General features: G+C 34.7%; 1 protein-coding gene across 4 annotated transcripts; it reads right to left on the bottom strand.

Moving 5' to 3' along the window:
- Positions 1 to 342: 342 nt before the first annotated feature.
- On the bottom strand, positions 343 to 17885 carry fgf24 (fibroblast growth factor 24). Of its 4 annotated transcripts, none has more exons than XM_048164043.1 (5): positions 16934 to 17885; positions 16683 to 16719; positions 11761 to 11923; positions 3601 to 3707; positions 343 to 1891 (listed from the first exon to the last, which is right to left on the bottom strand). In XM_048164043.1, the coding sequence occupies exons 1-5, from the start codon at positions 16963 to 16965 to the stop codon at positions 1613 to 1615; spliced, it is 618 nt and encodes a 205-aa protein (XP_048020000.1). In that variant the 5' UTR covers positions 16966 to 17885; the 3' UTR covers positions 343 to 1612. The 4 variants fall into 4 exon arrangements, with proteins under 4 accessions (XP_048020000.1, XP_048019999.1, XP_048019998.1 ...); XM_048164042.1 differs by having other exon boundaries at positions 11752 to 11923; positions 16934 to 17875; XM_048164041.1 differs by lacking the exons at positions 16683 to 16719; positions 16934 to 17885 and adding an exon at positions 14870 to 15947.
- Positions 17886 to 19822: the final 1937 nt, after the last annotated feature.

The raw sequence follows: 19822 nt of genomic DNA, 5'->3' as shown, positions 1-19822 counted from the left end.
AAAGTAATATATATAAATAAACATGACGTGACTTTACTGAAGTACTGAATTGCAGAGCTCATGCAAACATTTTTTTTAAAAAACGTGTTTTTGTTGTGTTTATTTTGTTATTGAAAGGAAAGCGTGCATATTTACATATTCATCTAAATGCCGCTTGGCTGGAATGCTCGCTAACAGTATATTGCTGCTCACGTATTTCGAACTTCGTTTTACCCCAAAGCGAAGACGAAAAAGAACCTCAACATGAGCATATTGGGGCCTTAAGTCGCATCTCTAGCACTGTAACATTTGCCGTCATACATCCACATATCCGAACGCCACAAAACAGTCTGATAACATTTGTTCATTTTCCATATATGGTCCTCTTTTTTATTATTATTAACAGAGGTCAAATAAATTCATCAAGTCATATTTACAGAGAAAGGCAATAAATATTTTATAATAGTAATAAAATTATTATTTTTTTTGCATACATTTTTTAATCGTACGTGTGTCATGATTGTTAGTAACGTCTGACAGACGATGAGTATATAGACGTGTGAATACTACAGCTATACCCATATGGAGAGTCGACCTCACCAACAGTGGCCAGAGTCCAGCGTCTGCAGAAGGGATTTCCTCTGTGCACCTGCGTCTCCAGCGTTCTAGAACTGAGAGCAAGTGTTCTAGAATACAAAGAACATGACTGATTGTCAGGCGGACCGATTTCATTGGCTTAATGACCTGGAAGTAGTCAAAATCCGACACTTAGAAGAGCGTCAGGGACATTAAGAGCAATGCATCATACCTGGTTTTTGCATAACGGATTTTATGCATGTTTTGGTAGCTAAATTTTAGAAAGGACATCCTCAGCACATATGCAGGATCCAGCTGTAGGCTTAGAGCATTACAGCAATTCCTGAAAACGTATTCCGGCTTCCGTCTGTTGGTTCTCACACACACTATTACCACAGATATCTAGCTAGTCAAAGCATGTCGATCTAAGCTGAATCACAGAATACACAAAAAATATCAAAGCGTTCGGCCTACGAGAAGGCCTGGTGTCCGCTCAGACGAGAACAGCATCCCACAGAGAGGAACGACACGGCTCTTCAAAATATTGCACTCAAAGCTTCACGTTTACCTATGGAGGCCTGCGGAGGTCACATGACCTTGTTATCGCTCTCTCGTTGCGTCTCCATGACAGCCCATTCCAGTGGAAAATATTGGATCCTTGTTCTCGGGGGCAACACAAATGAAAATAAAAAGGTTTCCCAGGCGGTGCGGTTTGCTCTCGTCGCTATTCCAGAGTTTTAACAGGAAACGTGTCAAAGCAGGAGACACTAGTTCCTTATAGGTCATCCTTAGTTAATCCAGTATAAATAAAATAACAGACACCAATATTACATTTAAAAAAGACCCACATTCAACTGCTGGGAGAAACTCAACGCTTCTGAAATATAAAAATAAAACATCTTTGAACTTTTTTTTTTTTTAAGCTTCTTGTCTTTTTTCCGTAGCCATTGTTTACTTGTGTCCTCTTCCTTCTCCTGTTTCGGATAAGATTAAGGTGTTTGTAAGGCAAGAAGCACGTAGTGTCCTCGGGGAGCGGTGCGTACTCGTCCTCACCGGCTCAGTTCGTTTTAGGGTTGGGTTTTAAACGCCGCGCCCTTCGTGTCCGTTTCGTTACCGTTGTGAAACGGAACTCCTCCAGAGGGTCCACTTTTCCTTTGGGGTGGCGCTTCATGAAATGCACTTCCTGCTGCGTCTGCGTGGTCTTGGAGCCTTTTTTGGGTCGACCCTTTCGATTGAAACCCAAATACCAGCCTTTGTACTTGGCCGACACCAGCGCTGTGTAGTTGTTCTCCAAATATTCCTCCACGAAGACGCACTCCTGGTTATTCCCATTGGGCTGAGGAGAGAGGACAAGACGAAATGTCAAAAAATGGCCCACTTGTTAAAATCACCTCTCAGCTGATGGTCTGATTGGTTATTATACATTAAACTGCAGAGCTTTATGATCAGCACGCCGGTCATTATTGAGAAAAAAAAAAAAAAAAAAAAAAATATTATATAATATAAATATATTATTATTATTTTTATATATATAAATATATATATATATATATATATATATATATTTTTTTTTTTTTTTTTTTTTTTTTCTTCTTTTTTTTCACATATTGGTGAATCTGCCAACAACACACCCAGGTTATATTTCCCCCAAAATAAAAAAATAAAAAATAATAAAAAATAATAAAATAAAATAAAATAAAATAACAAGACATAACATAGCATAAAATAAAATAAAATAAAATAAAATAATAAAATAAAATAAAATAAAATAAAATAAAATAAAATAATAAAATAAAATAAAATAAAATAAAATAAAATAAAATAAAATAAAATAAAATAAAATAAAATAAAATAAAATAAAATAAAATAAAATAAAATAAAATAAACCCCAAAAGCAATCAATAATGATGGGCTCCAATTTTCCCATTTATTAGCCAGCTGCTTACAAAATAATTAAATAATGGACATAAAATACTTATTTAAATTCAAATCTATTATGTAAAAAGAAAAAGAGCATAATGTGATTCAAGACACAGTAGCAAGAGAATCTGAAGCACGAGAAAATTTGACTGCAAAATGTCATAATTGACATTATTCTAGAGAGTGATTAATAACCATAAATAACACATCTCAATAACTGCATCTCAATAATCAACTGAGTGAAGAAAAATGTAGAAAACATTCTCTTTTTATGATGATTTCACAATATACTATGCATCTCAGATTCAGCAAAAGCCTAGAAACTTATAACACCAAAAGGCATTATCAGTAATGATTTTACGTTAAATATCTGAATGTGGTCTGAAGAACAAGAGAAGCTTCAAAAAATGGCAAAGCTTCAAAAAAAAAAAAAAAAAAAAAAAAAAAAAAGTTGACTGGGAGAACTGATTTCAAAGTTTGATTAAAAACTGATCTACAGTTCACACATCCAGTACAAAACTGTTATATGACAGGACACATACTCCTCTTACAAAGCATGTTTTTTAAAGAATGACCAGCCTCTCTCTCAAACAAGACACAATAATTGTGCCCTTCAACTTAGGACCAGTTCAAAACAAGCCAGTGAAGCATGTAATATGTCCTATTCATGGCAAATGTAGGGGGTGTTGGTCTTTCCACTTAGATTTGTTTGTGGTATGGCAGTTACAAGAACTTGGAAACAATTTTAAGTTTAAACAGCCAGCCTCAATATTTCATTTTTGTTTAAATAGATGTTATGAAAATTTGTGTTGACTGAATCCATTATATAACCATCAGGAGTTGGTTGCAGACAGTAGCAGTGCTTTTGAAAACGTATATCAAAAAGTGGTCCCAGCTACAAGCTCATACATCAAATTAACATGCTAAACGTGCAAAACACGAGTAATTATATTCATGCAATAATACATCAGCTCCTGCATAAATCATATGCAAACACACAGAAACTGAAAACACTTTCTATTTACATTCACATCACAGTTAATGTGGCCCAAACCTGATTTTTTCTGAACAGTAAATCACATTGAATCTGATTATAATCTGAGTAAACCAGTCCAGTAAACATACCTTTCCAATAATCTTGCCATTCTTGTTCATGCAGATGTAGTATCCACTTTCTTTCCCTTTTATTCGAATGTGACTCCCGAAAGTCTCTGTTTCCACGACGAGTAGAGCTGCAGGTAAAGAAAAAGTGGCAAGAAAAAGTATGTGAACCACTTGTGTGAATAATTTTAATAAAATAAGAAAGATCATACAAAATGCATGTTATTTTTATGTAGTACTGTCCTGAGTAAGATATTTTACATAAAAGATGTTTGCATTTAGTTCACAAGACAAAAAAAAAAAAGAAGCTTTTTTTATTCATATTTTATTTTATTAGAATTTATTAAAATAACCTCGTTCAAAAGTATGTGAACCATTGATTCTCAATACCGTGTGTGGTTACCTGATGATCCATTACTGTTTTTTTGTTTTGTGATGGTTGTTCTTAAATCCCTTGATTTTTCCTGAGCAGTTAAACTCAAAAACAGTACTAAAGGGCAGTACTAAATGGAAAAACAATGATATTTAAACAAAATAAGAAAAATTGTGACATCTTCATCCTGTTCAAAAGTTTTCACCCCCCGGCTCTTAATGCATCATGTTTCCTTCTGGAGCATCAGTGAATGTTTGAACCTTTTTTAATAGTTGAGTTTGAGTCCCTCAGTTGTCCTCATTGTGAAAAGATGAATCTCAAAATCATTCAGTCACTGCTGGAAAGGGTTCAAATATGCAAAAATGCTTGAAAACAGAACAAACAAGAGACTCATGAACAACCATCACAAAACATAAAAATGGATCATCAGGTAACCACACACAGTATTGAGAATCAATGGTTCACATACTTATGAATGGGGTTATTTTAATAAATTCAGCTATTATTTTGTCTTGTGAACTAAATGTAAACATCTTTTATGTAAAATATTACATTCATATATTATATATTTCAAGAACACACCTGGGTAAAATAAAATAAAATAAAATAAAATAAAATAAAATAAAATAAAATAAAATAAAATAAAATAAAATAAAATAAAATAAAATAAAATAAAATAAAATAAAATAAAATAAAATAAAATAAAATAAAATAGTTTAAGTTTAAGATTTTTTATATTTTATATTTATCTTGGTCATAATACCAAAACATATTTTTTTTTAAGTATTTATATTATTTAAATATTATTTAAAGTATTTAAACATTGTTTTCTTAAAAAAAAAAAAAAAAAAAAATCAGTGTATAAAATAATTTCTGTTTGTTTATTTATTGCCCACATTTGCAATGAAACTATTGTCACAATTTAAACAGTCATAATGGTCAATAGTCATATACAAAATACAATTTCTTGGTTTCTTTCTTTTGATTCTGCAGTGAAATATGACCTGGACCTTTCTTTTCTTTTCTTTTTTTTTTTACGAGATTCGCCCATAGGATAGCTATGATATTTTATTTTATTTTATAGCTGTACAAGCTGTACAACTACTTTAAAAAACATTATTCACGCATATAGGATATATACTATATATAGACATTCAATGCATTTTTACATAGTATTTATACTTTTTATACAAAAGTACATTTGGCATGTGAACTATAAAAAAAAAAAACAAAGCTGTGAGAAAAACGTAATGTTTCATCATAGACTGTAGCTCCCTCACAAACACCAAACTCTCTCTCTCTCTCTCTCTCTCTCTCTCTCTGTAAGCACCTTTGTTAAGGGTCCCCTCTCTCGGGGGGAAGCAATCTGCCAAACTCCTTGGAGCAGTTCAGATCCCCAGGGATTGGGTTTCCACTTGCCTTTAGTTCGTGCTCACTCAATCAAAAAGTTAGGATGATCCATTTGTTTAACACACTGGGCTATTCAAAGGTGCTCAAAGCAGAGAGGCTTAGAGAGCAACACCAAAACTGTCCCCTTCCAAAACAGCCCGGGGCAACATGAGAGGAACGACTAATCCAGGCAGGGCACTTGAGATCAAATGAGGGTGGGAAAGATCCCTCTCCTCAGTGCAGAGCCCTTCACAAGAACATGACGCTTTAAAAGATACGCCTGAAAAACTGTGCAATTATTCCTGTGTTTAAATGAGCACTGTATCTAAAAATGTAATGCTCCGTCTGTGCATCTCGGTACAGCTTATTAATATTAAAGCACAGATGTCAACAGGACACGCCGACCTTCACTAATGTGAAAGTCAAACAGGGGTGAAACCGAAGACATTTTTGAGATGTTTCTGGGAAGGCGAGCGTTTGCTGATAAATGAGCCATACGAGTGTACGATCTGATCCAGCACGGTGTGCCTCAATGTTCAAATACATTTTCATTTTCCAGGAAACTGGCTGTTAAAGTCAACGTGAAACACCGTTCGCCAGCCATTTCACTTCCGTAACGTGACGTAAACCAAGTGAAAGTGAATATTCAGTGGGGATGTCACTCAATCCTATCCTGCATTTTTATCTCACTGAATATCACTCTTCACAAATAGGCTGCAAACAGCAAATTATGTTGACTTTAAACATTTTAACTTAAACATACACATCTGTTCAAAAGTTTTTAATTGTATTTGAATTTTGATTTTAATTGTAACATTATAAATACATTTACTGTCACTTTTCAGCAAATTAATGCGTCCTTGCTGAAAAGCAGAATTAATTTCTTTTTACAAAAATCTTACTGATACCAAACTTTTGAATGGTAATGTTGGTGTGCATAAATGCACATACATCTGAAAATCTTAACTCACTTTGACTCTTAAATCACAGCTCAGAATTAAACATGCTCTGCTCTCCTTTAGTTTTTGAATGTTAACTTTGCATAATAACTTTGACAGGACAGCAGAAACACAAAGGCAAAGCTGAGAAGGAAGCACAGTGTGCAAGCACATGTGTGTGTGTGTGTGTTCAGGTAATCCCTGCATTATAATGACAAAACGTCCCCACAAAGATGGCAATATCCTAATCCTAAAATCCTTGTTCTTGTGGAGACACTTTTTGGTCCCCATGAGGAAAACAGCTTATAAATCATACTAAGTGATGTTTTTTGAAAATGTAAAAATGCAGAAAGTTTTCTGTGATGGAGAGGTTTAGTATAAAGTACAGTATAAAAATCATTATGTCTATGGAAAGCACCCATAGAAAACGAAAACCCAACATGTGCGTGCGTGTGTGTGTGAGTGTCATGGAGTTCACAGGTGTGGGGGTTTACCTGCCTCTGCATCCTCTCATGCTAACACGGGTACAGAAGAACAACTCAGCCAAAGCTAACACATTTAAGCAGTAAACAACAGCTAGAACTGCTATAAACACTTAGAGCTGTTAGGACCAGTTCAAAACATGATGGACGATAACTAACATTGCTACAAATACGTCCTGAATAAAGAGCACTACCAGCATTGCCATACTTACTAGATCCTATTTTAACATCAAAACAACAACTACATGCTGCATTCTCAACATTGCCACAAGGGACACTATAGCAGGCACATGTATAAAAATGTCTGCTTCTATGGTAGCTCTTTTCATTTAGGTCAACTTCTGTCATGGCCAGTTTGAAGAAAAATAACTGAATAATAACACATCCAGTTTAACTGCACAGACATTTGAAGGTAACTGTTGACACACTGAATTCTTGTGAGTTGTTGTAAGACGTAATGCAATCAGAACACAACCCTAACCATCAAAACACACATATATGAACACAAACCAGTGTCAACTATCCAAATCAATCAAATTCTAAATGAATGAAAATATGATGTCTGTGATCATTTACTCACCATTTACTCATGTTGTTCAAAAAATTAATTTATGAATCAGGCATCATTATTTATCTCATTTACGTGCAAAGGAGAATTAAGGTTGATATCAAGATTTTAAGTGAATAATTACATTAAAGGGGTCCTTGATTATGATTTCACTTTTTTAACTTTAGTTAGTGTGTACACAGCAAAATCCCCAGAGTTAAATCAACTCTGCTCAGAGTACATATGGTCCCTCTCTAAATAGTGTTAAAATAACACTAAAGCAGAGTTAAAGTTAATGAGATAAATAAACAATTAATTATGTGATGATTGTGCATTAATGATGAACACCTGCTGTTAACAAGCAGAATCACTGAAGAAATAAGAAACACAAGAACTACAACTGACTTCAGTCACAGCCTTAATAATTGCTTAATTATCTCATTAACTTTAACTCTGCTTCAGTGTTACTTTAACACTATTTAGGGAGGGACCATATGTACTCTGAGCAGAGTTAACTCTGGGAATTTTACTGTGTAATGTTGCTGTTTGAGCATAAACAACATCTGCAAAGTTACAATGCTCAAAGTTCAATGCAAAGGGAGTGTTGTTGTCATGCTGTCAATTTACGCCGGACTGCTTCACAAACGAGGATAGATTCAACGCTGGATTTGCACAAAAGATTAACATGACGGCACATGCTAGTGGATGAGTTGAATCAACTCCACAGCAACTACATAAATTTATCCACTAACCGTTCAGAAACGTCCAGTTTCATTCTAAAAGTTGTAACTTCTTCCTGAGTCTCTCCATCAGTGTCGACTCCGGTTTGAACAATGTAAGGCTGAACACCGTTACTGACAATCCTCATTTTGGCTGTGTGAAATTCTCCAGCTTTGTTGCTGTTGAGCAACCGAAGCACGAGCTGTTAAAACAGCTAAAACCAGCCTAAGGTGGTCTTAGCTAGTTTAGGCTGGACGTAGATGGTTTAACAAAATGCTACAAACATGAACAAATGAAACTTCAGGTCACATTAAACCATTTATCCTCACTCGGTTTAGAACAGATTTAAGAATAAAACTTCCTTTCAATAAGAAACAACCAGAAATGGGGTACTAGAAATCCAAAGGATTATACAACTACATGAGAAACAGTATTATGCAGGTACAGGAATCCAGGACTGAAGGTTTATGGAGTCGTGTCTGTTGTGGAATCTTTATGCTGACTGACACAAACGAGCACAAGACTGGAATATAAACATGCTTGTATCAGTCGGCAAAGTTAAGTGCAGCATTCAGTGTGTTTATCTTCACACAGAGTTTCTGTTCTCACACTCGTACCGCTGGGGCACGCTGCCCATCAGTTCTGCGGTTTTTGTTTTGTTTATACTTTGATACATTTTGATTAATAACAGTTCAGGTTGGATGTTAAAGAGAAGAAGTTCATCTTAGATATGATATTAGCAGGCCCAGACGGAATTCGCTGCCGATCTGCATGGGGAATGTATTTATAATATGTATTTAAACATGGTACAATTTGTTAAATGGAGCTGAGAGTACTAAACACTTTGTGTTTGTAGAAAGCATTATAAGAATTAGCTAAAATATTACATTTTTCAATTAAAAAGCAAGAGGCAGATGTAATGATTCTGAAGCTATGCATGATTTTCAGAAAACTGACTCGAGCACGCTCACAGCCAGAGATCGCAACAAATAATGACATTTATAGGAAGGCTCGAAAACATGCAACAAAGAATATATGATTCATATATGATTCAATATTAATTCTTTCATCATTTACTCACCCTCATGTCATTCCAAACTTGTATGACTTTATTCTATCATGTTGAATTTCTGATGAATATCCTGCTACTCTTTTCTATTATCTCGAGTTCAATTCACATGCACAACAACATTCCGATATGAAATTGGAAATATTTTGATTAGTATTGAGTCAAGTGATTCAATAATACATCAATATATCAATAATACATTCAACAATTTAATACGGAAAAGGATTAGGGCCAAGCAATAATAAAAAAATAAAACCATCTCGAGATTAAAGTTGTTAAATTTCGAGAAAAAACTCAAAATAAAATGTCGAGAATAAAGTCGTTAAATTATGAGAAAAAACTCATTAAATTTCGAGAAAAGGGTCGAGATAAAATGTTGAGAATAAACTCGTTAAATTACGAGAAAAAACTTGTTACATTTCGAGAAAAAAGTTGAGATAAAATGTTGAGAATAAAGTCATTAAATTACGAGAAAAAAGTTGTTAAATTACGAGAACAAATTTGTTAAATTATGAGAAAAATGTCGTTAAATTTCGAGAAAAAGGTCAAGATAAAATGTTGAGAATAAACTCGTTAAATTACGAGAAAAAAACTCATTAAATTTCGAGAAAAAAGTCGAAATAAAATGTTGAGAATAAAGTCATTAAATTATGAGAAAAAAGTCGTTAAATTACGAGAACAAATTAGTTAAATAATGAGAAAAATGTCGTTAAATTTCGAGAAAAAAGTTGAGATAAAATGTTGAGAATAAAGTCATTAAATTACGAGAAAAAGTCGTTTAATTACGAGAACAAATTAGTTAAATAATGAGAAAATGTCGTTAAATTTTGAGAAAAAAGTCGAGATAAAATGTTGAGAATAAAGTCATTAAATTATGAGAAAAAAGTCGTTAAATTACGAGAACAAATTAGTTAAATAATGAGAAAAATGTCGTTAAATTTCGAGAAAAAAGTTGAGATAAAATGTTGAGAATAAAGTCATTAAATTACGAGAAAAAGTCGTTAAATTACAAGAACAAATTAGTTAAATAATGAGAAAAATGTCGTTAAATTTCGAGAAAAAAGTTGAGATAAAATGTTGAGAATAAAGTCATTAAATTACGAGAAAAAGTCGTTAAATTACGAGAACAAATTAGTTAAATAATGAGAAAAATGTCGTTAAATTTCGAGAAAAAGGTCAAGATAAAATGTTGAGAATAAAGTCATTAAATTAAGAGAAAAAAGTTGTTAAATTACGAGAACAAACTCCTTAAATTTCAAGAAAAAAGTCGAGATAAAATGTTGAGAATAAACTCGTTAAATTACGAGAAAAAAACTCGCTAAATTTCAAGAAAAAAGTCGAAATAAAATGTTGAGAATAAAGTCATTAAATTATGAGAAAAAAGTTGTTAAATTACGAGAACAAATTAGTTAAATAATGAGAAAAATGTCGTTATATTTCGAGAAAAAAGTCGAGATAAAATGTTGAGAATAAAGTCATTAAATTACGAGAAAAAAAGTTGTTAAATTACGAGAACAAACTCCTTAAATTTCAAGAAAAAAGTCGAGATAAAATGTTGAGAATAAAGTCATTAAATTACGAGAATAAACTCATTAAATTACGAGAAAAAAGTTGTTAAATTACGAGAACAAATTCATTAAATTACGAGAATAAATTCGTTAATTTAATTACTTTATTCTCAACATTTTATCTCGACTTTATTCTCAACATTTTATCTCGACTTTTTTCTCGAAATCTAACGTCATTTTTCTGATAATTTAACGAATTTGTTCTCGTAATTTAACGAGTTTTTTCTCAACATTTTATCTCGACTTTTTTCTCGAAATTTAACGAGTTTTTTATCGTAATTTAACGAGTTTATTCTCAACATTTTATCTCGACTTTTTTCTCGAAATGTAACAACTTTAATCTCGAGATGGTTTTATTTTTTTTATTATTGCTTGGCCCTAATCCTCTTCCGTAATTTAATATCCTGATTCCCCAAATGTTTTAACTTAAAATTTGTTGCATGTAAACACAGTCAATGATGCAGGTTCATTGTACTTTCAGTGAATAATGGCTTATTGTGCACATGTTGTATCAACTACTATTACGATACTACTTTTATTAAATTTCTGCATCTTTTTTAAGTTCCTCAGTCATTGTAATTTCATGGAAAAAATAAACACATGCAGTCAAATTAACAAAATAAAAATAAAATAAAAATGTACAGTTACTGTTTTTGGTTATGCAAACATTAAGGGAAAATTCAATTTCATCATTTTGCTACCATTATGGGAACCTTACTAATGTTCTTTGAGCGTTCTAAAACAGATGAACATTAGATGAGTGTCCAACTAAAACGTTTCAGAAAAAAAACTTGTTTTTGTGCTAACATTTTGAGAACATTATCAAATACCAGATAACTCTGAACAAACGTTCTATTAATGAATGTTTGTTCATAACTTTGAGAGAACCTTGTCATAATGTTAGCTAAAGTTTTGAGAACATTCAGTGTTAGCTAAGAAAGTCAAACCAGTTTGGAAAGACATGAGGCTGAATAAAAGATGACAGAATTTTCATTTTTCGCTGAAATGTCCCTTTTAATCATTCTGCCTAATAGATAACGATTCTTTTGAATGGTTTATTCATCTGAGAGCACAGGAACACTCCCGTACCGTACTTGCCCCCATCGTCTCCATTGGCGTTGATCTTCTTGCCCAGGATCTGCACATGTTTCCCAGTGGTTCGGCTGTAGAGCTGATATATCCGAACCTGCTTCCGACTCACGTCGTCTCGGGTGTGGTTCTCGATGTAGATCCGGAAGTCGGCAGAACTCTGGTGACATTCCTGGAATCGGCAACAACAAAAACTGATTCAGTTTCACCTTATAATGCTTGTACAATCAGTGTTGGGGAAAGTTACTTTTAAAAGTAAAATTGTAAATACTTTTAAAAGTTACTTTTAAAAGTAATTGCATTAGTTACTTTTTATGGAAAGTAATGCGTTATATTACTTTTGTGTGACTTTCTCATCTGGGCTGTATGTTTTTATAACAACAAAAAAAGTTCTATTTTTGGCAAATGTAAAGGCCACTAAAAGTGAAATGAATAAGCCTCAGGCTGAAGGAAATGCAAATTCATGGCTGTACAGTAGAGGGCGCAGCTCAAACAAATCTTTCAGCTGTGCTGCCATTCTGGAATACAGAAGAATAGGACACAGGAGATGAAGTAAATGAGTAAATGTATGCTCACATTAAGTCTAGAACTAGTCTAGAACAACCATCATGTTCACACAGCGCACACAACGCCTCTGTACTTACTCCTGATTTCTCTTAACATGGGGACAGAAGAGCTGTCAGTCAATAAATGGGAAAACAAAGTAACTTGCGTTAGTTATTTGAAAAAGTAACTCAGATATTCTGTTGTAAATTCAAAAGTAATGGGTTACTTGTTACTTGAAAAAAGTAATCTGATTACATAACTCACGTTACTTGTAATGTGTCACCCCCAACACTGTGTACAACTGCGTGTATTTTAAAGTCAACATTAAACCGCATTTAACAACCGATTTTACTTTCATCATGACACAACTGCCAAAAGTAACCCATTAATGCATGAGTAATTAAATCACAAAGGGAAAAAAAAAGTTTTTTTTACTTCAAAACAATATAATAATATAAAAATTGTGAATTTATATTTGTAATCGCTTTTGAATGCACACTCGTTTTTCACTTTCAAATTCGCTCATGTTCAGGGGAAAGGGGCACGGCCCGCGAATGCCCCCCATTGACCGCTGCCCTTGATTTATGATGACAATCTAGCAAAACATGCTGCAATAAGATCACAATAAGACCAGAAATGTGTATTAAGCAAGTAAATATGGTCGAATATCATGTTGACTTAGGTAAACACATTCAGTGAAAGTTCAGGACACAGCGATTCTTGTTTTGGTGCCCGTCTCTCTTTCTCTCTCTCTCTCTAAATAAAACATCTGAATACTCAGAGCCTGGAGCTACAAGAAGAAGTGAAGTTTTCAATTTCCACTAGCAAGTCTCCAGCAATTATCCACCTGAAAGATCTAACTCTGTCATCAAACAAATATCTGCCTAAGGTAAGAATCACACTCATAAATCACACATACACACCTGTAAGTATGGGAAGTACATATACACAACTGTTGCACTGGTACACACACTAAAGCACTAACATAATAAAATACAATGCAGCTTGCCATGGCCTCTCCTGTCGCTCACATTCACACTCACCCGAGGCTTTATACAAAAATCACCAATCCACTTCTCATCCAAAAGCCTCTATCTTTCCTCCTCCTCCTCCTCTGTCATTCTTCCATATGTGAGGAAAACATATACCTCTAAAAACCCTGGAATCTCCGTCCCAGCCAAGACTACTCTCTCGGGCTGAAACGAGGGGTAATTATCCTGTAATGAGCTTTTATGTGGCTTCTCTCAGGTGGTTAATTACACTCACATTACATGCTTCCACTCCATGTTATTTTAACCTCAGCTAATTAATGACATTTAGAGAGCGCAAGGGGAAACGCAGCTCACGGTACAGAAAAAGGATCTTTTCAACAGAGTTGAGAAAGAAACTTCCATAGAGATTCACGCCGAACGCAGGACTGCTAAGAAGCACGTCGACATGACACAACCGCCAAAATTAACCCATTAATGCATGAATTATTAAATCGCAAAGCAAAAAAGATTCTTTTAACAAAAGGGGATGGGAAGGGGGTTTTTTTCTGCTCACAAAGGCTGCGTTTATTTGATCAAAAATACAGTAAAATATCGTGAAATATCATTACAATTAAAAAAAACAGTTTTCTATTGTAATATATTTTAAAACGTAATTTATTCCTATGATCAAATCTGAATTTTCAGCATCATTACTCCAGGCTTCGGTGTCACATGATCCTTCAGAAATCATTCTAATATGATGATTTGCTGCTCAAGAAATATATCAATGTTGAAAACAGTTGTGCTGCTTAATATTTTTGTGAAAACCGTAACACATTTTTTTTCAGGAATCGGAATTAAATGAATAAAAATTTCAAAAGAACAGGATTTATTTGAAATACAAATCTTCTTTTGTAACATTACTGTCACTTTTGATCAATGTAAAGCACCTTTGTTGAATAATAGTATTTGATTCTTTAAAAAAAAAAAACTTTTCTGACCCCAAACTGAATGTATGTAAGTTGAATGTACGCTAAAAACACACTGACATACAAAGAGGACAGTCATATAGTATTATATGAAAAGGTCAAAGGTGATCATTCATGGTGGTTTGGATATAAAATCACATCATGAATGGTTAAAAATAACTGACCACTGCAGTGGACACATGCATTAAAGGGTTAAACAAACCAAAAGGCATTTCACTACATAGTTAAGTGCTATTATGGCTTTAAAAAATAAAAAAAATAAAAAATAAAAAAAAAATCACATATTAGTTCAAGTTGGTCATCCTAAAGTCATCCTAAATCTTTCAAAATTCAGTCATTGTTACATTATTTTCCAAGATGAATCCATGAATCGCATTCAAACAGCAGCAATCACACATTGTATCTACACTTTTAAAAAATAAAAGTCCTTTAACATCAATACAACCTTTCCATTCCACAAAAGCTTCTTTATAGCGGAAAAGGTTTTTTTTTTAGATTCTTCACACTAAGAAACAAACCCAAACCCAAAATGGTTCTTCTATGGCTTCGCAGCAAAAACCTTGTCAAATACACACAGAATCAAGGTTATTTTCTGCTTACAATAACACATACATACGCAACTCGTGCGCGCACACACAGCCTCTCCTCGGAAGGATTTACTCTGAAATCTGGCCATCTAGTCAAACACAGAGATGTGTTTTGTAGACAGTTGCGTATGGAGGGGAGTGGGAAGGCAGAGGGCATGCCTATGCAGAGAGCCAGCCACGGCCAAAAGTTTTTATCATGCCGCCCGATTCCCTTCAAAGCAAACCAAGGCAAACTGATCTCACTGTGACTTCAAAAGCCTGGCCCCGTCCCTACTAAGAAGCCGAGCCACTCTTGCATGTCAGATAGGCCCTATCTGCAGACACCACTCTCTGAGCAGGATGCATCTCAGGAAACAACGCTTCAGCGCACCGCCACTTAAACTGTGCTTATCGCGCCGTCTTTCACTGCATCTCCTTAATAACAACTTTGTTTGTTTTCTCAGGGAGAACCTTTAACAACAGCGATGGTTAGCAGTAGAAGCAGGTGATACCCCGTCTATCATACGACTGTCATCACTGACTCTGAAAGCAGGCTGTGCCACACTAAAGCCTTGTTTGTGCCAACTGCTTCAGAACAAAAGGGAACGCATGGAATTATGTAACCAACATGGGTCTCGTTTTCTTCAAACCAGTGGCTTTTGTTCCTGGTTGGAGGGGTGATCGCCCCCTTTTATTACGACATTCTGATGCAAGTTTTATAATCACAGTGCCTTGACCCATTTGCCAGGAGAGAGAAAAAAAAAAGAGTCTTTATTAAGCCGTTCCCGCCTTGTGAGGAATGTACATCTGTCAGTAAAGACGGATTTGAGGAACTGCACATATCTAATTACTTATTTGTTGGGTGCATTAGTCATCTTCCTGAAAAAGAGCCTGAGATTGCAGCTAGTCTTACCTTAATAGCTATTGCTACAGCAGTATGTATAGTGTATATTTTAAAGATAAATGTATATATTTAAAATATTTAATTTAATGTGGTTCAGATAATATAATAGTTTGTATTTCTGTTCGTTAAACTAATCACTTTCATTGTATTAACTCAAATTTTTCATTTCAGTTAACTCAAAGGCAACCAGATAACTTACTTAAGTTAAACCATATATATATATATATACACATACAAGTGACCAAGCAAAATATTTCTTTTTAAAAGCTATATATATATATATATATATATATATATATATACACACACATACATACACTTATATAGTGTACATTTCTACTGCTGCAAGTGTATGATTTTATCTATATTTGTGAGGTTTTTAGTTTTCTAATCGTATACTTTCATTTCATATGTAATAAATTTCAGTTTCATTTCATTGACAGTCGAACATGTTCATACATTTGGAAATAAACATTCCAGACACATAACCATTTATTTCTCTTCTCTGGAAGGTCACTGAGTTTAAATAAATACATAAATGCACAAATTGCTTATTTTGTATTCAGCGTTAAATCAGTCAAAACATGAGTTTATAGCTATTCTGGGGGGAAATAATTATGCTTTGGACAAATACAAGACTCGTTAAAATGAATTACTGGATTCATGTTCTCCCAGGTCTATATAAAACACAAAGAAGCACAAAAGGAAAACCCCCCTTTTTTAAGAGAAAGAGAAATCCAATTCCTCTGACAAGACCACCAACAAATCCAAAGGCAGTTTTTTATTATTATTTTTTTTATTTTACAGCCTCTGGGGTGTAGATTTCCCATGCCTCTGTTTTCAAAAACCTTAAGACAACAAATTAAACAAGCTTTGTGTTTGCGCACCGGCGGCACATCCTCATAATCCCTGCCTTAATCCAGATTCATGATGACAGTGAAACAGCCAGACTTACCTGCAACTGGAAGTAGAGGACCAGAAAATGTAAACACCTGGAAAGAGAAAGAGAGAGAATGAGAGAGTGTGTGAGTGTGTGTGTGTGAGAGAGAGAGAGACAGAAGGGAAGTAAGGAGGGGTGAATCACAAGCAATTACACCAGATAAAAAAATGTAGCCGTACATCTTAAACCTGGCTTTGAGCGACTTCTATTGGCAAGAATGCACGAACTCAAAGTGAATCAAAGAGATTATTAAGAATATTCCTTACACGTAGATGAACCTTGACGGCAGGACAGACATCTTGGTCAAATACACCTGTTTCCAGCGTTTGCCGCTCCAGTAAGTGGCGCGCGGAACCCCGCCAGTGTCTCACACACAAAATCCCGGAGGAGAGGTGCAATCCCAGGGAAAAGAGAGATGAAGGAAGTGTAAATGTGCCGCTGGAAGCAGCATGAGGCTGTTTCTTGTTTGAAAAAGATCTGAATAAACGCAAATCAATGTCTTCCCTGTGGTGCCTCCGTTGCTCCGCGGTCCGCGCGCGCTGCGCTCTCTCGCCAAAGCGCGCAAAGATTGAATTGGAAAAGACTGTAGCGGGGTGTCTCCTCCTCGGCGAACAATCCGCGACCTTTAGTGCTTATTCTTGATCCAGTATGCGATATAAAAGGATAAATTCCGTTCGTACCTGCCGAGGACACCGGAAAGTGCACACCTTACGTGGATCATTCCAAGCTTCCCGTGTTCATTGTTTGCAGAGGGAAAACTTCCCCAACAAGTCCAAGCTGTCAGGATAGATGAGTTAGGGTTATAAGTATCTTCTTTAGTCGTTGCTTCACTGTTATCCAAGTAGTTTGTACATAAAAGGCTCACAGACCCGTGGAAATCCTGGAAGAGCGCTGGGTGATGGTACGGGACTGTCTGTCTGTGTGCCGAAGAGGGCTGGAGCGCACTGAGGGGTTTTGGGTTGGTGGTGGGTGGAAACCTGTCAGTGGTTTTGCACCTGATAGGGTGATCTGAGAGAGTCCATCGGTGCGCGGAATGCGCTTTTCCTCTCTCTGAACACAGTTTTCTTTGCTCTTCTCGTAGTTCCTTGAGCTCTTTCGTCGTTTCACGGTCAATCTGTGAGAATTCCTTGCGAATTTCACATATGAACTCGTAAACAGGTGCATTTCATTTGAGCAAAACCAGACACTCGGTGTCGAGATAACCAAATTCTCATCTGATGGGGTAGCAGTAGAAAGAGAAAGAGGCGTTACATTCACTTTTTCGAAACTAAAATGCATAAAAATGGTCACATTTTATATTCGATGTTTTTAACTACTATGTACTTGCATCAAAATTAGTGCAATGTACTTATTGTATCGATGTTGAATTGCAAAACACTTTTGCTGCTATTTAGGTGGGATATGGTTAAGGTTAGGGACAGTTTGGTGGTATAGGTTTAAGGTTTAAGGATAGGTTAAAAGGGAATAGAAGGGTCAACAGTGTAATTACAGCTGTTATTACATAAATTGATTACAGATGTAATTACATGCAATTATAATAATACAAGTACAATGTAAAAACACGTATGTACATAATAAGTGCATTGTATCAAATGATTAATTTAAATGTTGGTACATAGTAATTAAAGACATTTAATACATTGGACCAAGTTCTTAGAAATAGAAATGTAATATTTATGTCCATGATGGTTTCATATATTTAAAAAAAAAAAAAAAAAAAATCCTCCAATTATTTTTACTTAGAGAAAGTTGTGTAAACATCAAGGAAAGTACTAAAATAATTTGCTTGCACTTACCTGTACACAAACCAATCTAATATTTCCAAAAGGTAAACTCACATAAATATGTATTTATTTCTTTGAGGTGGAGGTGTAGATCAAATCCCTAAGATGTACTAGATAATGGCACATCGACATCAAAATGTAACTATTTAAAAAACAAGAAAAAACTTTCCAAAGTGTGCTTTGAATACCCATCCACTGATTACCCTCATTTCAACTCGTTTGTTAACTTCCCAAAGCTGAAAGTGGTTTTATTGGTGGAGTTTGTTGATTCCTCTCAGACAGTATTGAAATGCAAGTGCTTGTCGAACTCGAATTTTCAATATTGTGCTATAAGTCATCCGGCATTGAAATGCACCAGAGGTGTGAATGTGTTTACAAGGTCTTCTGAACATGCCCCCTGCCAGCTGCAGGTTTATTCCCTCAACAGCCCTTTTCTCAACTGTGAACAGAGAAAAAAGAAACATTTACTCATTTACATTACTGCTCTTACATGTTTTACCAGCAGTGTAGTCTATCATTTGCACAGAATTAACTTACAAAGAACAGGTTCAATTTCATTTAAAAGGTTAAAAACTAACAAGGCATGTGGGTTGAAACATCATAGTCCCAATTGACATTTTTGTTCAGATTAGTTATATATTATGAATCTGATTAATTCATTTTAAAGTCTGGCCTATAGAACAGCACATGCCAAGAGAAGGTAGAAAAATCACACACGTCATAAACACCAAATTAAAGGAATAGTTCACCCAAAAATGAAAATGATCCCATGATTTACTCACCCTCAAGCCATCCTAAGTGTATATGACTATATAGTTAATAAAGTTTTAAATATGCATATTCTTCTTACAACAACCCATTGCTTCGCTTCAGAAGGCCTTTATTAACCCCCTGGAGTCGTATGGATTATTTTTATGATGGATGTATGCATTTTTTTGGGGTGGGGCTTCAAAATCTCGCCCCCCATTCACTACCATTATAAAGAGCAAGGATATTTTTAAATATATCTCTGATTGTGTTCATCTGAAAGAAGATAGTCATATACACCTAGGATGGCTTGAGGGTGAGTAAATCATGGGATCATTTTCATTTTTGGGGTGAACTATCCCTTTAAATCCTACTGACACTACTGCCCTGTTACTGTTAGCATGCATTCTTTTTTCATTATTTTCATGCAAGCTGCTTCTATAAAATAAAAATGCATAAAATAATATCTAAAAATAATAATAATAATAATAATAAAAAATGCTAACCTATAAATCAGGCAGGTCGATGTCGACTGAAGTGAATTTCCTTTGAAGTGAATCACCTGGACCATGCGGTAAGCTCACAATTATCCATTTGGGAACAACCAAAACAAAAGCGGTTTCA

The sequence above is a fragment of the Megalobrama amblycephala genome, linkage group LG17 (genome assembly GCF_018812025.1).
Source record: "Megalobrama amblycephala isolate DHTTF-2021 linkage group LG17, ASM1881202v1, whole genome shotgun sequence".
Taxonomy (NCBI): Eukaryota; Metazoa; Chordata; class Actinopteri; order Cypriniformes; family Xenocyprididae; genus Megalobrama; species Megalobrama amblycephala.
This window is presented reverse-complemented; position numbering and strand designations above follow the sequence as displayed.

Coding starts and splice junctions, on each gene's coding strand:
- fgf24 (XM_048164039.1), bottom strand. CDS start 15,001: ATGCCCTCTGCCTTCCCACTCCCCTCCATACGCAACTGTCTACAAAAC. Junction 11,924..14,869: donor TGCGCGCACGAGTTGCGTAT/GTATGTGTTATT, acceptor TGCCGATTCCAG/GAATGTCACCAGAGTTCTGC. Junction 3,708..11,751: donor AGACGATGGGGGCAAGTACG/GTACGGGAGTGT, acceptor CTTTACCTGCAG/CTCTACTCGTCGTGGAAACA.